Genomic DNA, 27534 nt, shown 5'->3' on the forward strand with positions numbered 1-27534 from the left:
CTACCAGCAGCAACGACGGTTCCGCCGGACCCTACCGCTGGGCGGCCTTTTAGCCGACAGTAGCGCATGTGTACATGCTGTCGGCGGACTGATAAGGCTGTTTCTGAACGATCCGCAGATTGTTCAGAAACAGCCTTATCAGTCCGCCGACAGCGCGTACACACGCGCTACTGTCGGCTAAAAGACGCCCATGCTGGAGGGTCCAGCGGACCCGTCGTTGCCGCTGGTAGTGCGTGTGTACGCACCTTAAACCTTAAAATTGACTATTCTTACACCTTACAGAACACATTGATAAGAGCAGCATGAAACTATTTCAGTTGTGTCTACCAACACAGGTCACATTGTACTGAGGAACTCTTTAATGTGCCAGCACAGATCTAAGTACCAAATCTCTGTATGATACAAAACCTCAGTAAAAGTACTAAACCCTTTTATCTGCCAACTTCCATGCTAAATACCTACATGTACACACTGCATCTTTCTTTGAAATAGAGGAAATCATTAAACATTGTCAGTTCTCACTGTCAGTGACCCACCTTACAACTGATAAGCCAAAAACCAACTCACTGCATCAAAGAAAAGCAAATGCTAAAGCACAGAATGCAAATGAACAGGATAGATGGAATTAATATTTAATAGCCATCTAAATGCAAATGATTGATATCCACCACTCCATGCTCATGATTTCTCTTGCAAAACTCTGTATCTGCAGTCTGGGATTTATTTAAATTTTTAATCGGGTATCGAATATTCATGAATATGGAAGCTATAAATCAGAGGCGATTACCAGACATGAAAAAGTAGGGACGTGTTCCCTTGTGCAAGTGTGTAAATAAAACGTGTCCATGCACCATTCTTGTGATTACACATGCTGAATAAAGTATCCACACTTCATTTCATGATCGAGCTGAAATGTTTTAATTGTTAAAGAAAATCTGTAATGTAAAAAAAAAAAACCTCTGGGGGATACTTACCTCGGAAGGGGAAGCCTCTGGAGGCTTCCCCCGTCCTCCGGTGTCACGTCAAACCATCGCTGCAGCCCCCCGAACCGCAGCAAGGTAATTACCTACTGCGATCCTGCACAGGCGCACTAGTGGCTCTCCATTCGGGTTAAGGCAGAAATTGCCGAACCCAATCGGATCCGCTCTACCGCGCAGGCGCGAGTCCTTTGCACCTGCCCAGTAGAGCAGATACGATCGGGTTTGGCTATTTCCACCTTACCTGAATGAAGCACCTGAATGCGCAGGACCATAAATACCAGGGCTGTGGAGTCGGTCCAAAAATCCACCGACTCCGACTCCTCAGTTTAGGATTCTACCGACTCCGACGCCACAACTCCGACTCCTCTAATTTGCATATTACAATTTTGTTGATTAAAAGTATGTAACATGAAATTCGTCTCTTAACTGCCAACGCTTAGGAATTTTACAAGACAACTGAAGTGAGAAGGATATGTAGACTACTATATTTATTCCCTTTAGACTAAAACTAGTCCTTGGTAAGAGTACTTGTAAAAGGTACAAACCGGAACAAAGAACATCTATCAGGCCCTAGGCAATGTAAGTGTGGGTACATGTAAGAATGATGTGCAGGTACTCTGCAGGGAAATGAGGAGATTCTGGGTGACAGACAACACCTCTGTGTTCAATGTGCACAGCATTCTCAGTGGATTCCCTGCAGCTCTGTGGGGAGTGCATATTTAGAGTATAGTACTACTGTGTAACAAAGTAAACCTGAGACAGATGAAATTAAAGTTTTATACATACCTGGGGCTTCCTCCAGCCGCCTTCAGGATAATCAGTCCCTCGTTGTCCTCCTCCACCACCTGGATCTTCTGCTATGAGTCCAGGTAATTGAGCCAGTCGGGCGTAGTGCGCATGCACACACTCCGCCGCCAGGAGCATACTACACCTGTGCAGCACTATTGCGCAGGTACAGAATGTTACTGGCTGTGGGAGCGGCATGCAGCCGGACAGCGCTGACTGGCTGAATTACCAGTACTCATATCAGAAGATCTGGGTGGTGGAGGACAGCGAGGGACTGATTAGCCTGAAGGGGGCTGGAGGAAGCCCCAGGTATTTATAAAACTTTACTTTTCATCCGTCTCAGGTACCCTTTAAATTTGTAGTCACCAAACCAAATTTTAACAACATATCAAATTATTTGATTTCATCAGCAAAGGGAGTGCATACATTTGCATAAATCAGCATCAGTGCAGAATTATTTCCATCTCATTGACAATCTGTATTAGTGACACAGCTACACATCAGGCTTTATTCTTACAACATAGATGTTATTTAGTATATATAAGAGATTCCTGTGTACACATCATATATACAGTCACAATCAGATATGTATATCTGACCTTAAAAATACAGGGACTGCTTTATTGAAGCAGCACAAGTAACTAATTTTGATTGGTTTATTTCATTTTTGTGGACTAAGCACAGCTTTTACTGTATATATACTGTATATATACATTATTTTTAATGACTATTATCTGAGAAATAGAACATTTTATCATATTTTCTATTTTAATTACAGTTACAAATTAATTAGGAGTCGGAGTCGGTGCATTTTTTCCCGACTCCGACTCCAGGCACCCAAAATTGCCCGACTCCACGACTCCGACTCCACGACTCCGACTCCACGACTCCGACTCCACAGCCCTGATAAATACAGTGGGTTGCAAAAGTATTCGGCTGCCTTGAAGTTTTCCACATTTTGTCACATTACTGCCACAAACATGAATCAATTTTATTGGAATTCCACATGAAAGACCAACACAAGGTAGTGTACACATGAGAAGTGGAACGAAAATCATACATCATTCCAAACATTTTTTAGAAATCAATAACTGCAAAGTGGGGTGTGCGTAATTATTCAGCCGCCTTTGGTCTGAGTGCAGTCAGTTGCCCATAGACATTGCCTGATGAGTGCTAATGACTAAATAGAGTGCACCTGTGTGTAATCTAATGTCAGTACAAATATAGCTGCTCTGTGACGGCCTCAGAGGTTGTCTAAGAAAATATCGGGGGCAACACCATGAAGTCCAAAGAACACACTAGACAGGGATAAAGTTATTGAGAAATTTAAAGCAAGGTTAGGCTACAAAAAGATTTCCAAAGCCTTGAACATCCCACGGAGCACTGTTCAAGTGATCATTCAGAAATGGAAGGAGTATGGCACAACTGTAAACCTACCAAGACAAGGCCATCCACCTAAACTCACAGGCCGAACAAGGAGAGCGCTGATCAGAAATGCAGTCAATAGGCCCATGGTGACTCTGGACGAGCTGCAGAGATCTACAGCTCAGGTGGAAGACTCTGTCCATAGGACAACTATTAGTCATGTACTGCACAAAGTTGGCCTTTATGGAAGAGTGGCAAGAAGAAAGCCATTGTTAACAGAAAAGCATAAGAAGTCCCATTTGCAGATTGCCACAAGCCATGTGGGGGACACAGCAAACGTGGAAGAAGGTGCTCTGGTCAGATGAGACCAAAATGGAACTTTTTGGCCAAAAAGCAAAACGCTATGTGTGGCGGAAAACTAACACTGCAATGTTAGTTTTGGTCGTAGACTGCTAAAGGGGGAGCCTGCGTGGGAATGCAGGGACCTTGAGAAGACCGAGAAGGCTCTATAGGACTCAGAGTCTTCCCTTTCCTTAGGTAAGTATCTAGATTAAAAAATAAAACTGGGGGATATCTTAAAAAGTCACTTTTAGGAGAAGGAAGATAGATACAATTGTTTATTTTCGCCTCGGGTATTCTTTAAAGGAATCATCAGGCAACTTTATCTCAAATCTGATTTACTTACCTGGGGCTTTCTCCAGCCCCTCACAGCTGTCTGTACCACGCAGGCAGCTCGGTTCGCAGCCACCGGCCTGGGGTACCGCACGGTGCGAGGTCGTCCTTACCCACATCTTGCGCAGGTGCAGAACTTCTGTGCCTGCGCAGTACGCTGCGGACAATGTGGGCTTGAATGAAAGCGGCGCTTCACGCAGGCGCAGTAAGGACGACCACGAGGTTGGCGGCTGCAAACCGAGCTGTCTGCGTGGGACAGAAAGCTGCGAGGGGCTGGAGAAAGCCCCAGGTAAGTAAATCAGATTTGAGATAAAGTTGCCTGATATTTCCTTTAAAGAATACCCGAGGCAAAAATAAACAATTGTGTCTATCTTCCTTCTCCTAAGTGACTTTTTAAGATATCCCCTAGTTTTATTTTTTAATCCACTTTTTTTTTAAAGTTTTTACTGATTTATTGCTTCTGCTCAATGACACCTTCATTTAGGTATGCCAGTGCTAAACGCTATGAACTATTGACCCTTTTTTATCTCTTTACTGCTCTCAGAAGCCATTTTCTGCTAGGAAAGTGTTTATAGTTGGAATTTCTTATCAGTGAGGGTCACACTGTAGTCACTTCCTGTCTGAGTCAGCCACTTGCATACCTGATATTTAACTCTTTCAGGCAGAGAAAGTAAAAAAGGAACACAGCATAGATATTTGTGTGCTAGGCACTGTACATACACATGTCTATCTCATCATGTCACCTCGGGTATCCTTTAAGAGCAGAGCCGGATTTAGGCCAAGGCCACCTAGCCTGTGGCCTAGGGCACCACAGGAGCAGGGGCACCAAAGCAGCAGGCTAAACTGGTGCACCATTTGCAAGCTTACAAATGCTGCAATGCAGGGAGATCAGACGAGCGCCTGACTGCAGTACTCTGCTGCCCGCCTTGCTCTCTGTGCACGTTTGCATTGTGGCCGGCGGTTATGGACTTGGACAGCATTGGAGACGGAAATAAAGAGGAAGCTTCTGCACTGGTAACGAGTGGACTCCTGCAGTGTGGAGGCAACCTGGCTACCTATAATGAAAGGGGGTTGGAAGAGGAGGGATTAAGGGAGTCATCTGGCTTCCTATACTGGAGGGAAGGGGAGGGGTCATCTCACTACCAATACTGAAGGGGGTGGCTGGTGATAGTGGCCTTGGGTGGTAAAGAGTACAAATCCGGTGCTCCAACCATTTAACCTACACTGTCGAACTAGCCTACATCCCATAGAATTTACTATCCCCTCCCCTAACCCGGAGCAGTGCTTTTCAGCGCTGCTAGATTTGGGCGCCGCCATAGACTATAAAGGGATTCAGTCTATAGCGGCGCTCAGTGAATAAGGTTGGTGCCGTCAGAAGACGGAGCCGAGGTTGCTTAAAAATCATAATAATTCATCTTCCAGCTATCGCTGGAAGCCGAATTATTTCATTCCCCCACTATCCATGGAGGGGGAATAGTAATTAGTTCGGCCCGGACTTGTGCAGAAGCAAGACCAGCCATATAACAGCTGGATCCTGCGCCCAAGTCTACCGCCGCCGAATTCAAATGTACTCCCCCTAACCCTCCTCCCTATACGTTTGATAGTGAATGTAGGAAGATACCACGGGTAGGTTATTTTGCACCGGCCCTGTTTAAGAGACAATAACTGTATCTGTAGAATCAATCTTAAATAGAGCTTTTCTGGAGTTTCATATTCATATTTCCATTTAAAGGATCGAAAATAAATCATCCAGATCACAGCTCCCTCACAGTACTAATAAACTTTTCATACCTATCCTGCTACCATGTTTGCCCCACAGAGGTTTTATGGCATCTAATCAGTTCACTGCAGCCAACTGCTCCCGATTACAGAAATAAAGCACTGTTCATTAACCCAAACTAAACATGCAGCAGCTGCTATACCAACTTATCCCTTGTAATAATGACACATGTAAGTTGCACAGGTTGGTACGATGGACTCAGCATGGGCGCTTACTGTAATTATCATCAGAACCTGCATAACATACACTTCAGTGATTCAAGGAATGAGTCGGCAGCACTGGACAGAAGCAGCTACCAGCCCTCCCCATGAATGATGCCGCAGGACTCACCCGGAATAGCCATGGCGCTCTCAGGCTGCGCTGCACTTCTCACACCCCACAGGAAATTTTCGCTCAACCACGCAGAAAAGCGGAACTAAACATAAGAGCCAGTTTACGCGGGGCTCTTTCGAACGATGCACTCCGGAACGTACCAAAGAGCAGACCCGGTAAATTCGAAACTGGCGGGGTTAACATAGCCTGTTGCAGCATACCATAGATATAAGAGAATTTTACACCTCAATAAGAATTATTTTTTCCGTTAAGCTGCTTTTAGATTTTCATTTGTTTAGGTTGTAATGCATCCGTCTCCACCCCTCCAGGTGCTGAGTGGTTCAGTCCGCCGTCTCAGGCTGCATGCGGTAGTTTGTTTTCCTACTAGAAGCTCCCAACAACATGAGTAATATCTACATCCAGGAGCCGCCCACTAACGGCAAGGTATGGGGGAGTCGGTCCAGAGGAGGAAACCATTATTGGGGGGAATGTATAGGTTTGTAATTTGGGGTGTGTGGGCAGGCATACTAATGTAATTTGTGTAAATTGGGGCTTACTGTCCATGTCTGTCACTCCTAGTGCTTCTGGGTCACCCTTATTCTAAGGGCTGGTTGACATGGATGGTTTTGCAATGTAAACAACAGCCCTGGTGCTACTAGTAATTTAACGCTGTCCATTCAGACGAATTGACAACCATCAGTACGATCGGTTACCGGCGTTTGTGCAAATCCCGTGTTTATAATCCCGATTTTTGCCATAGTCAGCTTAGCAGATCCTGGAAGCAACATCATTTACCACTGCACCCCGGGAAGAGCCAACGAAAGCTGAAAAATGTTTTTCTGCGCGCTTGCCTCCGTCTGAATGATATACTTGGACGTTTACAATATTCACTATAAGGACTGGTTCACACGGGCGTCTGCCTGGCTTTCTGTGGCGTCGCGTTTGGTGGCGTTGCGGCGGCTACGCGTTTGGGCTTTCAGCAGCCTTCACGTAGCTTTCGGATGCGGTCAGCGTTTTTCTTCCCCTAGGGGAACATTACCCGTGGCGGTTAACCGCCCCAGGACGCTACATGTAGTGTCTAAGGTCACCTTGAACGCCAGGGAAAATCGGGACCTGAACGCCGCGTTCCCGTAAACGCCCGTGAAAGCCTGGTGCAAACGTGCCCATTCATTTGAATGGGAGCGTTCCAACGCCAAGTCCCGAACACTGGCGGTAAACGCTCCGCAGATGCCAGTCTGAACAAGCCCTAAAAGAAGATCATTTTGTTTTTAATTAGTCTTTAATTTTTCTGTGACTTCTCTAGGGCATGGACTTTAGGCTGCAATAGAGACCATTCACACTTGTGTGCTTGCAAATTAGCATGTAGCTATGTGACCCAGGTGGCCATAATGTAGTGCATTGGTCTGTGTTGCACTGCTGACCCCATTCCCCTACACTAAATGGGGCTGTGCACAGAATTGCATGAAGCAGTACGTTGCCAGCGGCATACAGTGCTTATGTGCCCATCAGACAGAGCTGTTCATAGACTGTCTGATGTTCCTTCTCATCACACTGATGCATGGTGCAGAAATCAACATAGCAAAGTAAGGCCCAGCACCAGTGCACACCAAAAAACTCTAGAATATCAGCAAAATGCTAGAGGTTTAAAATGCTAGAGGTTTTTGAAGCAGATTTCAGAGCGATTCTAGACATGTTTAAAGAGTTTTTCTAAACAAGCCTAGCATTTTTCAGAGCGGTTTTCCTCTTGCAGTCAATGACCAGTCCGTTTGGGGTCCACTGCCGGGTCCATCAAAATGCAAGGCAGCAAGTGTAGCATGAACTGAGCCTGACCATGTTTTAGGGCCTTTGCCATTACAAAAAATAATAGTGGTTAGTGTTTAATTTGTGCAGTTAAAGTAAACCTGACCTGACGGTACTGCTTACATTTAATAACGTGGTGCTGTCCACTTAAAGCGGTTTAAAACCCTGACATAATATTCAATAAAAACATGTTTTCCTACTTTTTATATTCCATATGGTTACCATATTTGCATTTGTGCATAAGTATTATTATTCATTTACAAATTTTACGTTCCCAAAAGTACAGTTTTTTACTTTAGGAGCTGACTTCGTATTTTATTAATAACTGGTTTTATTCATTATGTATTAAATTCAGAAATGGTTTGAGTCTCTGTCTGTGTCCAGGTTATGCACAGCCAGAGAATGTGTCACATTCCTCACTTGATACATTTAAGTAAACACAAGATAACATTATCTACAACTTCGGATGCGTCCAGATTTCTCTGCACTGGATTTTCAAGCTCCGTGTGTAACCCTTTGAATGCTGGACTAAAAAAAAATGCCGGTTGTATGTAATATGCGGTAAATAATTTTTTAGCGCAAAGAAGAAATGCTGGGTTATATTCCGCTTTAACTCCAATTCACCTCCGTATGCTTCTGGTTTGCTCCAGTGTCGCTCCCATTCTCCTTTCTGGTGATTGTTCTCATTCATATTTCCGGACGTCCCTCATAAACCACACATGCTCAGTAGAAGGAACTGCTCATGCACGGAGGATAGAAGACGTGCAGGCACTAGTATGGTTGAGGTGACCCAGCGCGAAATCTGAAGGGGAACAGTTCTCCAATCACAGCACTCTCTACAACTTGAAGCTTTCTAATTGGCTGAATACTGTGGGTGTAATTATTACTACCAATCCAAAACCTAAAAGCTGTAGAGTGGGCTGTCATTGGAGAACTGGTGAAGCAAGAACCAATCATGTTAGCGAAATTTCCCTTTGCCACGCAATGGACATCGAAACAATGCTATTTAGGTGTACGGTATAGAACATGGCAGAGAGGAGGCAAGTGAAGGGAACTGTAGTTCTGATTTGCTTCCAGTAAAAAGAAGACAGAAAAGTATCTAAAATAATTTCTACCAGCCTTTGCGGTTTTGTAATAATATAACATCTATCTTTTAGGTTTTACTGAAGACGACAGCTGGAGAAATTGATATTGAATTGTGGTCTAAAGAAGCCCCCAGAGCTTGCCGCAACTTTGTCCAACTTTGCTTGGAAGGTAAATGAGACTTTCTGCATGACTTCTTGTGACCATTCTACTCATTCAGTGGAAGTTAAAGGGAACCTAAACTAAGAAGGATATGGACTTATCCTTTTAAAATAATACCAGTTGCCCGACTCCCCTGCTGATCCAGTGTCTCTAATACTTTTAGCCACAGCCCCTGTACAAGCATGCAGATCAGGTTCTATGACTGAGGTCAGACTGGATTAGCTACATGCTTGTTTCAGGTGTGTGATTCAACCACTGCTGCAGCTAAAGAGATCAGCAGGACTTCCAGGCAATGGGTATTATTAAAAGGAAACATCCATATCCCTCTCAGTTAAGGTTCCCTTTAAGGCTGTTGGTGTAATATCTGTGGTGATGTAGAATTTCATTTGCTGGCCTTTATCAACCAGTTGAAAGTATCTGCTAAAGAGGAACAAGAAAGAAAGAATATGTGTGTGACCAAGCCTGTAATGTAATGCTCTGTTAACGCTGTCAGGATCATCAAGTGAGGTTAATAACTCGCGTGCGTGCCCATAAATCATTAGATGATAAAAACCGTATTGTTTAACCACTTAAGTACCAGCAGTCTCCAGCCCCTTAAAGGGAAGGTTCAGGGAGGGTATTGAGAAAATAAAAATCAATTTCCACTTACCTGGGGTTTCCTCCAGCCCGTGGCAGGCAGGAGGTGCCCTCGCCGCCGCTCCGCAGACTCCCGGTGGTCTCCAGTGGCCGACCCGACCTGGCCAGGCCGGCTGCCAGGTCGGGCTCTTCTGCGCTCCAAGGCCCGGCACTTCTGCGTCCCACGCGGGCGCGCTGATGTCATTGGACGTCCTCCGGGCTGTACTGCGCAGAACTACTGCGCCTCAACCAGTTTGAGGCGCAGTAGTTCTGCGCCTGCGCAGTACAGCCCGGAGGACGTCCGATGACATCAGCGCGTCCGCGTGGGACGCAGAAGTGACGGGCCTTGGAGCGCAGAAGAGCCCGACCTGGCAGCCGGCCTGGCCAGGTCGGGTCGGCCACCGGAGACCACCGGGAGCCTGCGGAGCGGCTGAGGGAGGAGTTCCTCGCTGAGGGAGGAGTTCCTCGCAAACACTTTTTACTGACCTCTGTTTTGGGGCGGTCACTACCTGGAAAGTAGGTGTGTTTAAGGCAGGGTTACCTCCTGGCAGTCAGGTTGCCACCCACAGACTCAGAGCAAGGAATGTACCAATTATTAATAATTTGTGTGACTCGGCCCAAGATTGGTGCATCGCAAATCCGAGACCATATTCATAAGCAGCATGCGACTCTGTATTAAACAAGGCTATACATGCCTAGTCTAACGAATTCGCTCTACGCATGCCAGATAAAGTGGTTTCTCTCTGGATTCCTGATAGCTAGAAAATTATACTTCAGGTGAATGATAGAACTGATTTCTAGGTATCAGGAAATGTAATTTTTGTCTTGCTGTGCCAACCTCATTTTGAATTATTAATACATAAAGTTCTCTTTGTCTGAAGCTTATGAGTTTGGGAGGGAATTTTGAATTTCAACCAGTTTGAGCTGGCTTGGGGAACATGAGCTGGGTGACCCAATGGGTTCTCGGCAGGGGAGTTAGCCACTTGTGAATTCTTTCCTGACCTGAACAGGATGTGGGGGAAGGTTGCTGCTCTCAGAGGGGGAAAGAGAAAGGAAAGGCATTTTTTTTTGTACAGTTACACAGCACTGACAGTAATGGCTGGACCATACGAAAATCGTTGCGATTACGCACACGACTTTCCGTAATGTTCGTCACATCTCCCCCCTACCAGTCGGACGCACAGAGTGGGTCTGCCAGACCCGCTCTACGCGCCGCTTAGCTACTGAACGGGTTCTCGACTTCTTATCTGACTGCCCTTTACACAACTTACAAGAAGCATAAGGCCTCATGGTCCGGTGTGTCCCAGTGTCCGCTTTGCGGACGGTGCGAGGCACACCAACAGGCTTACCTCTAAAGGCCTGGCTGGGTTTGCGTAGCGCTTCCTGTAAGGGAGAGAGTCGTTGGCTGACATCCGGGTCACTTCCTGACTCTCGGGTATCAGCCTGCGAATCTGGAAGCAGCGTGGCATACCCCTGCTCTGACTACACCATGGCACAACATTTTGGTCAGCACAACCTAGGTGGACATTAGAGAACATTTTAAAAACCGAATTAGCCTCCACCTGGGTGGCGAGGCTTGCCCCTCCTCCAGGAAGGCTAGAAGGTGGACCTCTGGGCAGTTTTGCACTGGGTTGCTTCTGCAAGGGGAAGACATGCAAGGGTGAGACAGGGAAGGCACGGCCTGTCTCCACCAGCTGTTTGTTAACAGCAGGCAATGGTGGAGCACTCTGGCTGTCATAGCAGGAGGGGAGGTCTAGGCCCCCAGCTGCCTGCTCTGACACCTGGCCTGCTTCCACTGCCCTGCACGGATATGACCCAGGCAAAACAAGACTGTTACCTCTTAGATTGGAGACTGTCACATTTAAACATACATCATTTTTAGCACTGTGAGATTCAGCATGAAAGCTATTGGCAACATCTGGTACAACATTAACATCACAATTATGTTCATTTTTCACATCATGTACACAGGTATCTGGAACAACAGTGACAGGTTTAGAATCAGACAAACCGTGGTTAGACAGCTGTCCATTAGAAACAGGTACCGCTTCCTTGCCTCCTTCCCTAGGAGGGCTAGGTACCATAACCCTGGCTGCCTCCCTCTGTCCCACCCCAAGCTTGTACAGTACCTGAGTGGGTCCAGACTGGCAATCCGGGGTGTTGATCACAGGTTCATAAAAGGATCGTAGGGTGCCAAGATCGGTGCCCAACAGCACAGGCATGTCATCTGTCACCCCCACAACTTTTGTCTGGCGTCCCCTTCCCCAATTGAGAACTACACGAGCTTTGGCGATGCGTGCGTGTGCGCCACCAACTCCCACAAGTGTGACACTCTTATTAGGCAGGAAATTCTCCCTAGCTACAAGATGCAGTGTTCTCCCCAGAATTTTTTTCCAGCCGGGTGGCATGAAAATGTAGCCGGGTGGGATATTAAGGTCGCGACGGGTGGGGAAAGAGGGTGATGGTGTGTGCTACTATTAGGTAAGAATGGGCAGGGAGGATCATGCTGGGTGCTGCTCGCTGGGGAGGAGAGTAGGTGGATCGCGCTGGGTGTTGGTGAGGTAATCATACTAGGCACTGCCGATAGGGGTAGAGGATTACACTAAATGATGCTAATGGATTCCGAGGCATCTTACACTGAGTGTAGCTGTTGCGAGGGGCAATCCGATAAGAGCGCTGCCAAAGCCAGAATAATACCAGACAGGGCTGTAGACTGAGTGACTAATTTAGGCCCAAAACCACTAATGCCCACAGACCGTTCTGTTATGTCATTCAAAAAGTCTCCCAAAAGTCTTTGCTGACATAGTGGTAGTAAGCCCAGTGTAGACATGCTTGTTTGTCTTGCTAAACAGCATGCACTACAAAGATAAAATAAGTGCCTGGGGGCTTCTGCTGTGGCTTCTCCCCTTAAACAAAGTCAAGCACTGGTAAGCAGACATACATATATTCAGGAAATGTAGTATATAGAGGGGGTGGAGTAGAAAAAGTTAATACAAACTGAAGGGAAGAGGAATAGGTGTGAGTCTGGGAGGGAGATGGATTGTCTTTGAGGGACAGAGAGAGTGTGTGTGAAAGTGACTGGGGAAGGGGAAAGAAAAAAAAAGAGGGAGAAAGTTTGTCAGTTAGACAGAGGGAAATGTAGAGGGAGAGTGAGAGACATGCAGGAATGAAAATGTATGTGAGTGCACAGCACACTGCAGGAAGTCTGCAGACTGATGTCCAGGACAGCTAGATTTACTATGTAACGTCTCCTTCTGGGGCAGAGCAGTGGGGGAAGGGAAGCAGTTGTATATGTAAAGTTGTCTAAATAATTACCGGTCTCTAGCACAGAGACAGCAGCTGACCAGAAGGATTCCACTGCTTGGGGACCGTACTGCTATCAGATAACCATCTGCCTTGCTGTTATTACTCTCCCCGGCATGAACGAGCGCTTCTCCACACGGACCTCTGATCGGGTGAGGCTGGAGCACATGCTGGGAAGACAGGAGGAGGAGAGCCCGTCCTCTGCATGACAGGCAGATCAGCGACTCACCAGAGGGAACACAGGAAGCCCACGTTCTCTCAGTTCTTTCTCTGTGTGCCTCCTTCAAAGCTCCCGGGGTCTGGCTTGTAATGATTGTCAGGAGCTGAGGAGGAGGGCGGAGATTGTGTCAGAGTGACAGCGGGCCAGCTCCAATGCCACAGCCGCTGTGCTCTGTGCTGGATGAGCGAGCGTGGAGCATTCAGAGGACAGCAAATATGATTAGTGATCACAGCAGCCGGGCGGGGACTGACCACCAGCCGGGCGCTCCGCCCAGTTAAAAGGCTCTAGGGAGAAAACTGAAGATGAGAGCGAACCAAGGTAAGCTCTGCGCCTGTGTCGCGGAAACCAACAGCGATCTGGTCGTTAACTTCCACGACTTGATGATTTCCGGAAAGTCGAGGATTTGCTGCTCCCATGACGAGGTAGGTGTGTGCAGTAGAGGATGCGCTAGCCACTTCTGCGCTAGGCTCTGGAGACGGCGTCCTCACCTCGGGGCAGGCAGACTTGAGGTGTCCTCGCTGTCCACAGTGGTAACACTTCGGAACATATGTGGCATCAGGCGGATGAGTAGCAGGTGCAGCATCCGGCCTCTGTGGCTGTGGGACTCGATTCCCACGGTTAGCAGGGGGAGGAGAGCTGGGTTGCATAGGTCTCCCCCCTCTCCAGCTCTGGACTGGAGGTTTGCGGCTGTCCGGCACACGGGTGGCCACAAAAGTGTCTGCAAGTTCTGCGGCAGCTTTGGCGGATTCAGGCTTCCGCTCCAAGACAAACTGCCGGACATCTGGAGTGCAGCACGTTCAGCAACTGCTCCTGTACGATGAGGTCCTCCAGACCTTGGTGAGAGTCCTTTTTGAGGCCCCGCGACCACTGCCTGAACACGGTCAGCAGGCGACTCTCCAGGTCGGTGTAAGAGTCGGTGTGGCCTTTCTGCAGGGAGCGAAACTTTTTGCGATAGACCTCTGGGGTCAGCTGGTATTTGGTGATAATCGCAGCTTTTATCGCCTCATAGTCATTGTCTTTCTCAGCGGGTAAGTCCACAAACGCCTCAAGCGCTTTGTCCCGCAAGTTGGGTGTCAGATATCTCGCCCACTGCTCCTGGGGCAGATGATGCTGACGGCAAGTCTTTTCAAATGAGTGTAAATAAGTGTCCGGGTCGGTTCCCTTCTCCATTTCTGGGAATTTAAACTTTGGAGTCCCAAACGGGCCTGCTGTGGGCCGGGGTTCCGGAGCACTTTGCGAGGGATTTTGGCCTTGCGCTCGCAGGTTGGCCATTTCAAGGTCATGTCTGCGTGCGGCTGCTCTCTCCTCTCTTTCCGCTTCTCTCTCAGCAAACCACCGGCGCTCGGAGGCTTCCCGTTCTGCCTGCTCCCGGCGTTCTGCCCGGTCAGCGTTTTCTCTGACAATCTGCATGTACAGATCAGGATTTGCCTCCAACAGCCTTTGTAATCCAGGTTGCATTCCAGCATCAGGAACACAGAAAGGGTTTGCATGGACGGGCTCCTGCCGGCCACCATGCTCCTCAGCATTTAAAGCGATTGGTTCAGATACGGTCCCGGTTTCCTCTGGGTCTGGAAGTGGGTTGCCTTGCTCCAACCGCTCACTTCCCTCTGCCCCAGTTACAGCACCGTCTGAACCAGGAGTGTGCTCTCCCAGCATCTGCTCCGGCTGGGTATCCAGTCGCAACAAGTCCTCGACCAATTGCGCTTTCTTTTTTCTATAAGTCACAATGCCTTTTTCCTCACACAAGTTTACTAGGTCTGCCACTGACATTTTCTTGTATCTTGCTGCAGCCATTTATGCCAAATAAAAGATAGGATAGCAAAAGAGATTGGGTGGGAACTCTGTGCTACACGTTTAGTCTATATAAATGGTAATGCACCGGTTATCGACCACAGATTTTTGATCTGTTCTGGCAGGTTAATCAAATAACGTTGCCGTTAATGTTCTGAACATACACAAATCCCACCGCTGCCACCAATGTCACAGACCGCAAGGCCGGTCTGCGGGTGGGTCAGTCGATCAGCGTCAGAAATCCTCTCACACGGTCATTTGTTCATCACGAAGGGTAACCCGCGTTCGCAATTTGATGAACTGACTCGCGAAGGGAGCGTTCTGATACCAACCGATTCACCACACACATACAATTCAAAGATCTGCCACCAAGCGAGTTACACAGTCCGCTACTGTAATTTTACTAGGACTTGGAGAACGCTCTATTAACCCTTAGCAGTATGCAGGAACCTGGGTCAGATCGTTATATCTGGGCCGGGTTCTCGCATACGGGTTATAAGTGTATACTTCTATTAAACACAGGGTAGCGATTTTCAGGAGAATAGGTACGATTGTGTATGTTCAGCAACAGGTCATAACCGCTAAACGATTTTTAAACGTTTAATAACAAAATGCATTACATACAGTTATATACACCTATTAACACATAAACACAGAGCTTAAAAATAAAAAGGAATAAACTCAGAAAGTTCTTACTTAGTTAGCTGAGCAGTCCATTTGAAGCATGAAGAAAATAGTCCAGTTTAAAAGTAGGCATTCAGGTTAAAAGTCCTTTGCTGGCTCTCCTTAGCGCCTGCATAGACGTTCCTTAGTCGATGGAATTTGGAGAACTGAGGGAGGAGTTCCTCGCAAACACTTTTTACTGACCTCAGTTTTGGGGCGGTCACTACCTGGAAAGTAGGTGTGTTTAAGGCAGGGTTACCTCCTGGCAGTCAGGTTGCCACCCATAGACTCAGAGCAAGGAATGTACCAATTATTAATAATTTGTGTGACTCGGCCCAAGATTGGTGCATCGCAAATCCGAGACCATATTCATAAGCAGCATGCGACTCTGTATTAAACAAGGCTATACATGCCTAGTCTAACGAATTCGCTCTACGCATGCCGGATAAAGTGGTTTCTCTCTGGATTCCTGATAGCTAGAAAATTATACTTCAGGTGAATGATAGAACTGATTTCTAGGTATCAGGAAATGTAATTTTTGTCTTGCTGTGCCAACCTCATTTTGAATTATTAATACATAAAGTTCTCTTTGTCTGAAGCTTATGAGTTTGGGAGGGAATTTTGATTTTCAACCAGTTTAAGCTGGCTTGGGGAACATGAGCTGGGTGACCAAATGGCTTCTCGGCAGGGGAGTTAGCCACTTGTGAATTCTTTCCTGACCTGAACAGGATGTGGGGGAAGGTTGCTGCTCTCAGAGGGGGAAAGAGAAAGGAAAGGCATTTTTTTTTGTACAGTTACACAGCACTGACAGTAATGGCTGGACCATACGAAAATCGTTGCGATTACGCACACGACTTTCCGTAATGTTCGTCACACCCGTCTTCGGAAGCCCGAGTGCTCCCGAAGACCTCCGAAGTCCCTGCGGCGGCGGACATTAATGGGGGAGCAAGCGCAGCACCGAGGGCACTGGGAGAGGAGAGGGAAGGCTCATTAGGACCGAGCCTTCCCTCTCCTTAGGTGAGTATCTGACTTTTTTATTTTTTAAATGGTAACCACTGGCTTAAAAGGCCAGAGACTTTCTGGTTAAAAACAGGATTCACCTGTCCATAGGACAACTATTAGTTGTGCACTGCACAAAGTTGGCCTTTATGGTAACAGAAAAGCATAAGAAGTCCCATTTGCAGTTTGCCACAAGCCATGTGGGGGACACAGCAAACATGTGGAAGAAGGTGCTCTGGTCAGATGAGACCAAAATGGAACTTTTTGGCCAAAATGCAAAACGCTATGTGTGGCGGAAAACTAACACTGCACATCACTCTGAACACACCATCCCCACTATCAAATATGGTGGTGGCAGCATCATGCTCGGGGGGGTGCATCTCTTCAGCAGGGACAGGGAAGCTGGTCAGAGTTGATGGGAAGATGGATGGAGCCAAATACAGGGCAATCTTGGAGAAAAACCTCTTGGAGTCTGCAAAAGACTTGAGACTGGGGCGGAGGTTCACCTTCCAGCAGGACAACAACCCTAAACATAAAGCCAGGGCAACAATGGAATGGTTTAAAACAAAACATATAGATGTGTTAGAATGGCCCAGATCTAAATCCAATCTCTTCGATCCTCCCGTCCCCGCCGGCGGCTACTTCCGGTTTCGCCGTCAGGACCCGACAGGCTAGGAACGTGAGTGATTCTTCGCGTTCCCAGCCACAATATCGCCCCCTATACTGCTATTGCGGCAAGGAATTGCAAAGCTTCTGAGGCTTGAGCGGCCTTTTCGGGTTGAGGATGCAGTCAAGCTCAACTCCAAGTCCTACTGCCAGTTTATGGAAGACACCTTCTTCAAGCAGTGGTACAGGAAGAAGTCTGCATCCTTCAAGAAAAACATGATTTTCATGCTGGACAATGCTCCATCACACGCGTCCAAGTACTCCACAGCGTGGCTGGCAAGAAAGGGTATAAAAGAAGAAAAACTAATGACATTGCCTCCTTGTTCACCAGATCTGAACCCCACTGAGAACCTGTGGTCCATCATAAAATGTAAGATTTACAGGGAGGGAAAACAGTATACCTCTTTGAACAGTGTCTGGGAGGTTGTGGTTGCTGCTGCACGCAATGTTGATGGTGAACAGATCAAAACACTGACAGAATTCATGGTTGGCAGGTTTTTGAGTGTCCTTGCAAAGAAAGGTGGCTATATTGGTCACTGATTTGTTTTTGTTTTGTTTTTGAATGTCAGAAATTTATATTTGTGAATGTTGAGATGTTATATTGGTTCCACTGGTAAAAATTAATAATTGAAATGGGTATATATTTGTTTTTTGTTAAGTTGCCTAATAATTATGCACAGTTATAGTCACCTGCGCACACAGATATCCCCCTAAAATAGCTAAAACTAAAAACAAACTAAAAACTACTTTCAAAAATATTCAGCTTTGATATTAATGAGTTTTTTGGGTTCATTGAGAACATGGTTGTTCAATAATAAAATTATTCCTCAAAAATACAACTTGCCTAATAATTCTGCACTCCCTGTATACTCCTGATACGTGATAGTACCTCGTTGATTTCTTTTTCCCTGATCTTCTTTCTCTTAGCCCCCTCCATAATTAATATACCTCTCCTAAAGCATTTGTGGGTTTCCCAGACCACTAGGGGGGATATTTCACCTTGTGCGTTAATCCTAAAGAATTCCTCGAGTTCCCCTTTAACCTGCCTGGTGTTCTGATTCCCGCGGACGTTTTTTGCAAATTTTTTTTTAATTTATCATGTAGCTAGCCTAGCGCTAGCTACATGATTCCCCCCCTCCCTGCGGCATCCCTCCCACCCCTCCGATGCCCGCCGGCTCAATCACCCTTCCGGAAATCCCGTTCTGAACGGGATTTCCAGGAGGGCTTCCCCCGTCGCCATGGTGACGACCGTCGTGACGACGTCACAGGGAGTCCCGATCCACCCCTCAGCGCTGCCTGGCACTGATTGGCCAGGCAGCGCACGGGGTCTGGGGGGGCTGCATCGCGGCGGATCTGCGGTGGGGGGCGGCGATCAGTCACAACATACAGCAAGCAAAGTGCTTGCTGCGTGTTTTAAAAAAAAATTATTCAAATCGGCCCAGCGGGGCCTGAGCGGCGACCTCCGGCGTCTCTGGACGAGCCTAGCTCGTCCAGAACGCCAGGGAGGTTACGTTTCTGAGCTATTTGCTTATGTTTAATCAGAGAATTGTTGAAACGCCAAAGAGCAGGGCCCCTAGGGCAAGGTTCACCCAAACCGGAGCACGGTCAGACAATGACATATTGCCATTAGTTGAGGATGAGGATACCGATAACAAATTTTGCAAGATAAATAGGTAGTCAACCCTAGTGTAGGAGTTGTGTGGAAAAGAAAAAAACGTGTAGTCCTTTGTTGAGGGATTATGAAGCCTCCATTCATCCACCAATTGCAGATCGTGCAACAGCGATCTACACTAGCGGAGTAGTTTTCCAGAGATAGATGGTTTTTGAGAAGATGCGTCTAGCATAGGGTCTAGTGCCATATTGAGATCTCCTCCTAGTATTATGCTTCCCTCAGCAAAGGACTTTAGCTTATGCAGGAAAGTCTGCAGAAAGGTTATTTGCTGAGAATTAGGTGCATAAAAGGAGCCAATTGTAATCTTTTGTTCCATCAAAGTACCCTTAATGATATTGAATCTTCCTGAGGGATCACAATATTCCTCTGTCAAAATAAAAGGAGTATCCCTAGAGACCAAAATAGCTGTTCCCTTGGTTTTGGTGTCTTGTGGAATACTATAAAAGGCAGATCTATAATACTTGTTAAACAACTTCGGGATACGAGGGCCCTTAAAATGGGTTTCTTGGAGAAAGATTACATTGGCTCTTTCCTTATAGCATAGACGTAGAACTGCGGCTCTTTTCTCAGGGACATTTAGACCCTTGACGTTTAGAGTCAGAAATGTACCGTAAGTGACTGCTGAGTCATGAGGCAGCAACCATCCACCAAACCCGTCACCCCTCTGCCCTAAAGAAAAAGAATAGGTAAAGTAAGATAAGAGAAAACAGTATAGGTATATAGGTACAGAGTAAATAACAAACAAGAATATATATGTAAGAAGCTACGTATAACATCTAGGTGAAGTATGGCCCATACTTCACTCACCTTCAGACCATAGTTCTATAAAGTAAGGAAATTATTCCTGTAGCTTACTGGGTGTACAGAACAATCCAGTGACTATTTGGCAATAGGCCCTGGGGTAGAGAGACCACCCAACAGAGATTGGGGTACCCTCCCCTCCCAGGTGTGCATGATTTAAAATGTAACATTATAATTTCCATTACAGTTCAAAAAGATATACTGGTAACAATCTCCCTCCTTGTGTAGGGCCCCCGCGTTGAGCAATACCCTGCCCACTGGTGAGATAGATATGCCCCAAGTTACTCCTTTATTTTCGCTATGATACTGGTAACTAGATAATAGGGTTTCCAGCCTTTCATCAGTGCATAAAGAACCGAGACACGTGCGCTTACTTCAAATCTCTAAGGATGATGTTATTTAGCTATTAATTATCTACGGATTGACCTTCATTGCTGCATGAGGCAAGGGCAACCTCCATTTTGTATCTATATTAGGGCAGTCCCCCGTCCCGAGAGGCCCCCCCCCCCAACCAAGCTAGGAACCTATAACCTTGCCCCCCAAGCCAGCCACACAACCTCTCCCGCCCAGGGAGTATCATGTACTATTGATCTCATAAAACTTGAGGTTGAATATGCACTGTGTAAGGCCCACTTACACAGTGCATATTCAACCGCAAGTTTTATGAGATCAATAGTACATGATACATATTCACATTTAAAGAGCAATACTGTGTATATATGATAGTAATCAGCCCACTGGACCTAATAAAGCACGATCCTATAATGACATAGAATTCAGTTACAACATCATGAGAAGGCCCGCATGGCCTGGGAGGGGAGCCATCATCACATGGAGGGGAGCAGGGTAGGACACCCCGAGACAGAGGGCCACCCACAGTTGTTGCTCAGCCAGAAATGTCACAGGGGGGGCTGTATAGAGCGTTCCAGAGGGCAAAAGTTGTAGCTGAGCCACTTCCATGTGGTGCAAAAGAGGTGGGCTGCGGGGCAAGAGATCCAGCTTTAAGCGGGGTTAGAAAGGGGGAAACACAAGAAATGTCACAGTACTCACACCTTGTCTATCTCATTGGGGCCTCCGATCACGTTGAGGACGAGCTGTCGGCAGACCATCTGGATCCCACTCTGGAACATCTACAGTGGGTATTTCAAGTGCTCGGAAAAAATCTGGCAACTCCCGCGGATGGTGTAATACAAAGGAGCGGGTCCCCTTCTCCGCCATTAGGTGAAAAGGAAAGCCCCAGCGATATGTTGCTCCCTCCTGCTGGAGAGCTTGTATTAGCGGTTTTAGGGCCAGGCGTTGAGATAATGTGGAAGGGGCCAGATCTTGGTATAGGGAGACCTGCGCTCCTTTGAAGCTCACAGTACCTTGGGCGCGTGCTGCTGCCATAATCCGTTCCTTTTTTTGGAAGTTGTGCAGCCTGCAGATGATGTCCTGAGGGGGGGCTTGTTCTTTAGGCATGGCCCGAAGGGCCCTGTGCGCACGGTCCATCTTCAATTTGTGGTTCTCTGGGAAATTCAGTAGGCCATTAATCAGGGCCCTCATTATGCAAAGATGGCGTCTGCTTGGATCGACTCTGGCACTCCGCGAGCGGATGTTGTTTCTGTGTCCTCTATTTTGTAAGTCCTTGAGGTTCACCCATAAAGCGGATTCGAGATGAAAAACTAACTATAACAAGTAACTTGTCTATACAGGATCTTCTCAAAAAATTTGCATATTGTGATAAAGTTCATTATTTTTTATAATGTACTGATAAACATTAGACTTTCATATGTTTTAGATTCAAATACACACAACTGAAGTAGTTCAAGCCTTTTATTGTTTTAATATTGATGATTTTGGCATACAGCTCATGAAAACCCAAAATTCCTATCTCAAAAAATTAGCATATTTCTTCCGACCAATAAAAGAAAAGTGTTTTTAAAACAAAAAAAGTCAACCTTCAAATAATTATGTTCAGTTATGCACTCAATACTTGGTCGGGAATCCTTTTGCAGAAATTACTGCTTCAATGCGGCGTGGCATGGAGGCAATCAGCCTGTGGCACTGATCAGGTGTTATGGAGGCCCAGGATGCTTCGATAGCGGCCTTAAGCTCATCCAGAGTGTTGGGTCTTGCGTCTCTCAACTTTCTCTTCACAATATCCCACAGATTCTCTATGGGGTTCAGGTCAGGAGAGTTGGCAGGCCAATTGAGCACAGTAATACCATGGTCAGTAAACCATTTACCAGTGGTTTTGGCACTGTGAGCAGGTGCCAGGTCGTGCTGAAAAATGAAATCTTCATCTCCATAAATCTTTTCAGCAGATGGAAGCATGAAGTGCTCCAAAATCTCCTGATAGCTAGCTGCATTGACCCTGCCCTTGATAAAACACAGTGGACCAACACCAGCAGCTGACATGGCACCCCAGACCATCACTGACTGTGGGCACTTGACACTGGACTTCAGGCATTTTGGCATTTCCCTCTCCCCAGTCTTCCTCCAGACTCTGGCACTTTGATTTCCGAATGACATGTAAAAGTTGCTTTCATCCGAAAAAAGTACTTTGGACCACTGAGCAACAGTCCAGTGCTGCTTCTCTGTAGCCCAGGTCAGGCGCTTCTGCCGCTGTTTCTGGTTCAAAAGTGGGTTCATGCTTCCATCTGCTGAACAGCTTTATGGAGATGAAGATTTCATTTTCAGCATGACCTGGCACCTGCTCACAGTGCCAAAACCACTGGTAAATGGTTTACTGACTATGGTATTACTGTGCTCAATTGGCCTGCCAACTCTCCTGACCTGAACCCCATAGAGAATCTGTGGGATATTGTGAAGAGAAAGTTGAGAGACGCAAGACCCAACACTCTGGATGAGCTTAAGGCCGCTATCGAAGCATCCTGGGCCTCCATAACACCTGATCAGTGCCACAGGCTGATTGCCTCCATGCCACGCCGCATTGAAGCAGTCATTTCTACAAAAGGTTTCCGACCAAGTATTGAGTGCATAACTGAACATAATTATTTGAAGGTTGACTTTTTTTGTTTTAAAAACACTTTTCTTTTATTGGTCGGATGAAATATGCTAATTTTTTGAGATAGGAATTTTGGGATTTCATGAGCTGTATTCCAAAATCATCAATATTAAAACAATAAAAGGCTTGAACTACTTCAGTTGTATGTATTTTAATTTAAAATATATGAAAGTCTAATGTTTATCAGTACATTACAAAAAATAATGAACTTTATCACAATATGCTAATTTTTTGAGAAGATCCTGTATATCTTATCTAAAGTTTAGGTGGTTTACACAGCAAATCTAGCTGCAAACAGCTTTAACCACCCTGGCGTTCTGATTAAATCGCCAGGGTGGCTGCGGGAGGGTTTTTTTTAAATAAAAAAAAAACTATTTCATGCAGCCAACTGAAAGTTGGCTGCATGAAAGCCCACTAGAGGGCGCTCCGGAGGCGATCTTCCGATCGCCTCCGGCGGCAAGAGATAACACGGAAGGCCGCAATGAGCGGCCCTCCGTGTTTCGCTTCCCTCGTCGCCATGGCGACGAGCGGAGTGACGTCATGGACGTCAGCCGACGTCTTGACGTCAGCCGCCTCCGATCCAGCCCTTAGCGCTGGCCGGAACTGTTTGTTCCGGCTACGCTGGACTCGGGCGGCTAGGGGGACCCTCTTTCGCCGCTGCACGCGGCGGATCGCCGCGCTGCAGCGGCGATCAGGCAGCACACGCGGCTGGCAAAGTGCCGGCTGCGTGTGCTGCTTTTTATTTCGTGCAAATCGGCCCAGCAGGGCCTGAGCGGCAGCCTCTGGCGGTGTTGGACGAGCTGAGCTCGTCCAGACCGCTCAGCAGGTTAATAGAATATGATTGTCTTCCTGTGATAAAATGACAGCAGCCATGTTGTTTGTAAACATTACACAGAGGCAGGCTTCTCTGTATCTTGAGCACTCAGCCTGTGAAAAAAACCTAATCCCCCCCTCCCTCCTCCCCTCTGCCTCTGAAATCAATGGCTAGTAACACCTCCCCCTCCTCCTGCCCAGACTGAGCTCCCATGAGCCCTTGCTCTCTGAAAACCTGTGGGCTTATTTGTGGCTGGATAGTGTAATGGTTAAGGGCTCTGCCTCTGACACAGGAGACCTGGGTTCAAATCACGGCCCTGCCTGTTCAGTAATCCAACACCTATTTCAGTAAGGAGTTTATTGGGCAAGTCTCCTTAACACTGCTACTGCCTACTGAGTGCGCTCTAGTGGTTGCCTCGCAAGCGCTTTGAGTCTGACAGGAGAAAGTCGCTAAACAAATACTGCAATTATTATTTAGTTTATAGGGAATTCGAGTATTAAAACAAAAACAAAAAAGTATTTGACTTGAGGAATGCCCTATAAACAATAGGAAAGGAACACAATTATGCAATGAGTAAAAGTTCACCACGGATCCACTTTAAGGTTTGGGTATGTGTGCGCTGGGTTACCCCCTCTGCCTTCAAGCGAGCTATCTCATCGCGCAGTTCCGCTATGTCGTTTTTGGCAGTTATCATGCGGTCTGCTAGGCCCGAGATGTCCGTGCGGATCGCTGCTATTTCTGAGCGCGTGGAGGGGACAATGCGCTCGGTCTGCTCATCCAGGTCTTGCTTCGTGGGAAGACTGCGAAGGTGCTTCCAGATGTCTTCGAGATTAGTTTGCGCTTCCGGGCCAGTTTTGCTAGGGCCTGCTGATTGCGTAGGAGAGTGTGCAGTGTCAGCCATCTTTGTGGTTTCCTGCCCGGAGCTTTGAGCCTGGAAATATCTGGTAAGCGGACGTTGAGATGGAGTCTGTGACCTCCGATTAGTTTTTCCACCCTTGTTATTCTTCTTTCTACCCCTCTGGGTGCTCATGAGGGGAGAGGGAAAGGCTTGAAAAGGCTTAAGAAGCACAAGAGCCTGGGAGCTCAGGAGAACACGCACTCACTCCGCCATTGCTGGCTCCACCCCTATATATATATATATATATATATATATATATATATATATATATATATATATATATATATATATATATATATATATATATATATATATATATATATATATATATATATATTTTAGGGATGGGACGACGAATCCCTCGAATATTGGGAAATATTCGAGATTCGTGGATTCGAATCCCGACGCCATTTTCCACTTTGCGAATCCGCCGAATCCCGACGCTGCATCGCCGCGCATCCGCCGCTCGCACTCGTCCTCGTCCTCCTCCGAGCCCCCCCCCCCCCGCGTCTCCTCCGCCCGCCCCGCGCCTCCTCCGCCCGCCCGCATACATTGTATCAACTCACCTGTCCAGTGGAGCGCAGAGCGGCAGACCTCTCGCTCACTTCCTGGTTCCCTCTAGTGACGGCTTTTACAATGACGTCATCAGTAAAAGCCGGTCCGGCCACTAGAGGGAACCGAGAAGTAACGAGGAGGTCTGCCGCTCTGCGCTCCACTGGACAGGTGAGTTGATACTTATGCAGGCACGGGGGACGGAGGAGGCCGTGGGGGTGAGCGGAGGAGGCACGGGGGGGAGGGGGAGCGACACCTACCTACCTACCTACCTCTATACCTCCCTCCTATACCTACCTCTATACCTACCTAAAGGCCCCCTATACGTACCTACCTACCTACCCGCCACTATACCTACCTACCTACAGGCCCCTATACCTACCTAAAGGATACGTACCTACCTACAGGCCCCTATACCTACCTAAAGGCCCCTATACCTACCTACCTAAAGGCCCCTATACCTAACTACCTACATATCTACCTATACTTAAGGCCCTATACCCTGCTACCTATACTGAAGGTCCCTTTAACTACCTACCTACCTACCTACAGGACACTATACCTACCTACCGGCCACTATACCTACCTACCTACAGGCCACTATACCTACCTAAAGGCCCCCTACACGTACCTACCTACCTAAAGGCCCCTATACCTACCTACCTACCTACCTAAAGGCCCCTATACCTACCTACAGGCCTCTATACCTACCTACCTACCTAAAGGCCCCTATACCTACCTAAAGGCCCCCTATACGTGCCTACCTACCTAAAGGCCCCTATACCTACCTACCTAAAGGCCCCTATACCTACCTACCTACATACCTACCTATACTTAAGGCCGTATACCCTGCTACCTATACTGAAGGTCCCTTTAACTACCTACCTACCTACAGGACACTATACCTACCTACCTACTGGCCACTATACCTACCTACCTACAGGCCACTATACCTACCTACCTACATACCTACCTATACTTAAGGCCCTATACCCTGCTACCTATACTGAAGGTCCCTTTAACTACCTACCTACCTACAGGACACTATACCTACCTACCTACTGGCCACTATACCTACCTACCTACAGGCCCCCTATACGTACCTACCTACCTACCTACCTAAAGGCCCCTATACCTACCTACCTAAAGGCCCCTATACCTACCTACATGCCTACCTATACTTAAGGCCCTATACCCTGCTACCTATACTGAAGGTTCCTTTACCTACCTAAAGGCCCCTATACCTACCTACATACCTACCTATAATTAAGGCCTCTATATACCCTGTTACCTATACTGAAGGCCCATATACCCTGCTACCTATACTGAAGGCCCATATACCCTGCTACCTATACTGAAGGCCCATATACCCTGCTACCTATACTGAAGGCCCATATACCCTGCTACCTATACTGAAGGCCCATATACCCTGCTACCTATACTGAAGGCCTATATACCCTGCTACCTATACTGAAGGCCTATATACCCTGCTACCTATACTGAAGGCCCATATACCCTGCTACCTATACTGAAGGCCCATATACCCTGCTACCTATACTGAAGGCCCATATACCCTGCTACCTATACTGAAGGCCCATATACCCTGCTACCTATACTGAAGGCCCATATACCCTGCTACCTATACTGAAGGCCCATATACCCTGCTACCTATACTGAAGGCCCATATACCCTGCTACCTATACTGAAGGCCCATATACCCTGCTACCTATACTGAAGGCCCATATACCCTGCTACCTATACTGAAGGCCCATATACCCTGCTACCTATACTGAAGGCCCATATACCCTGCTACCTATACTGAAGGCCCATATACCCTGCTACCTATACTGAAGGCCCATATACCCTGCTACCTATACTGAAGGCCCATATACCCTGCTACCTATACTGAAGGCCCATATACCCTGCTACCTATACTGAAGGCCCATATACCCTGCTACCTATACTGAAGGCCCATATACCCTGCTACCTATACTGAAGGCCCATATACCCTGCTACCTATACTGAAGGCCCCTATACCTTGCTACCTATACTGCAGGCCCCTATACCTTGCTACCTATACTGCAGGCCCCTATACCTTGCTACCTATACTGAAAGCTACCAATATTGAAGGCACCCATACCTAGCTAGCTATACTGAAGGCACCTTTACCTCGCTACCTATACTGCGGGCAACTATACCACGGATCGCACAATTCTTATGTGCAGGATTCGATTTCGGGATTCGAAAGGTTCGAGATATTCGTGGATAAATCCCATCCCTAATAAATAAATATATATATATATATATATATATATATATATATATATATATATATATATATATATATAAAAATTTTTTTCTTTTTTTTTTAATGTTTGGAATCATGTATGATTTTTGTTCTCACATGTACACCACTTTGTATTGGTCTTTCACATGGAATTCCAATAAGATTGATTCATGTTTTTGGCAGTTATATGACAAAATGTGGAAATCTTCAAGGGGGCCAAATACTTTTGCAAACCACTGTAGATCATTTAGTTGTAATAAGTATTTATAAAGTTATTGCCAAGGTAAGCAGAGCTGAGCTGAACTG

At 46.8% G+C, this 27534-nt stretch overlaps 2 protein-coding genes across 2 annotated transcripts in view; one reads left to right on the forward strand and one right to left on the reverse strand.

The window, feature by feature from the left end:
- Positions 1-5994, reverse strand: part of SREK1IP1 (SREK1 interacting protein 1) — a 78734-nt gene extending 72740 nt beyond the window's left edge. The window contains exon 1 of the mRNA XM_068249750.1: positions 5914-5994. Coding sequence (XP_068105851.1) covers positions 5914-5926 — 13 coding nt within the window. The 5' untranslated portion in view covers positions 5927-5994. The remainder of the gene's footprint in view (positions 1-5913) is intronic.
- A 228-nt stretch (positions 5995-6222) lies between these two features.
- Positions 6223-27534, forward strand: part of CWC27 (CWC27 spliceosome associated cyclophilin) — a 217651-nt gene continuing 196339 nt past the window's right edge. Inside the window, exons 1-2 of the mRNA XM_068249756.1 lie at positions 6223-6339; positions 8853-8949. Of these exons, the coding sequence (XP_068105857.1) occupies positions 6298-6339; positions 8853-8949 (139 nt within the window). The 5' untranslated portion in view covers positions 6223-6297. The remainder of the gene's footprint in view (positions 6340-8852; positions 8950-27534) is intronic.

Source organism: Hyperolius riggenbachi, chromosome 1 (assembly GCF_040937935.1).
Source record: "Hyperolius riggenbachi isolate aHypRig1 chromosome 1, aHypRig1.pri, whole genome shotgun sequence".
In the NCBI taxonomy this organism is placed as follows: Eukaryota; Metazoa; Chordata; class Amphibia; order Anura; family Hyperoliidae; genus Hyperolius; species Hyperolius riggenbachi.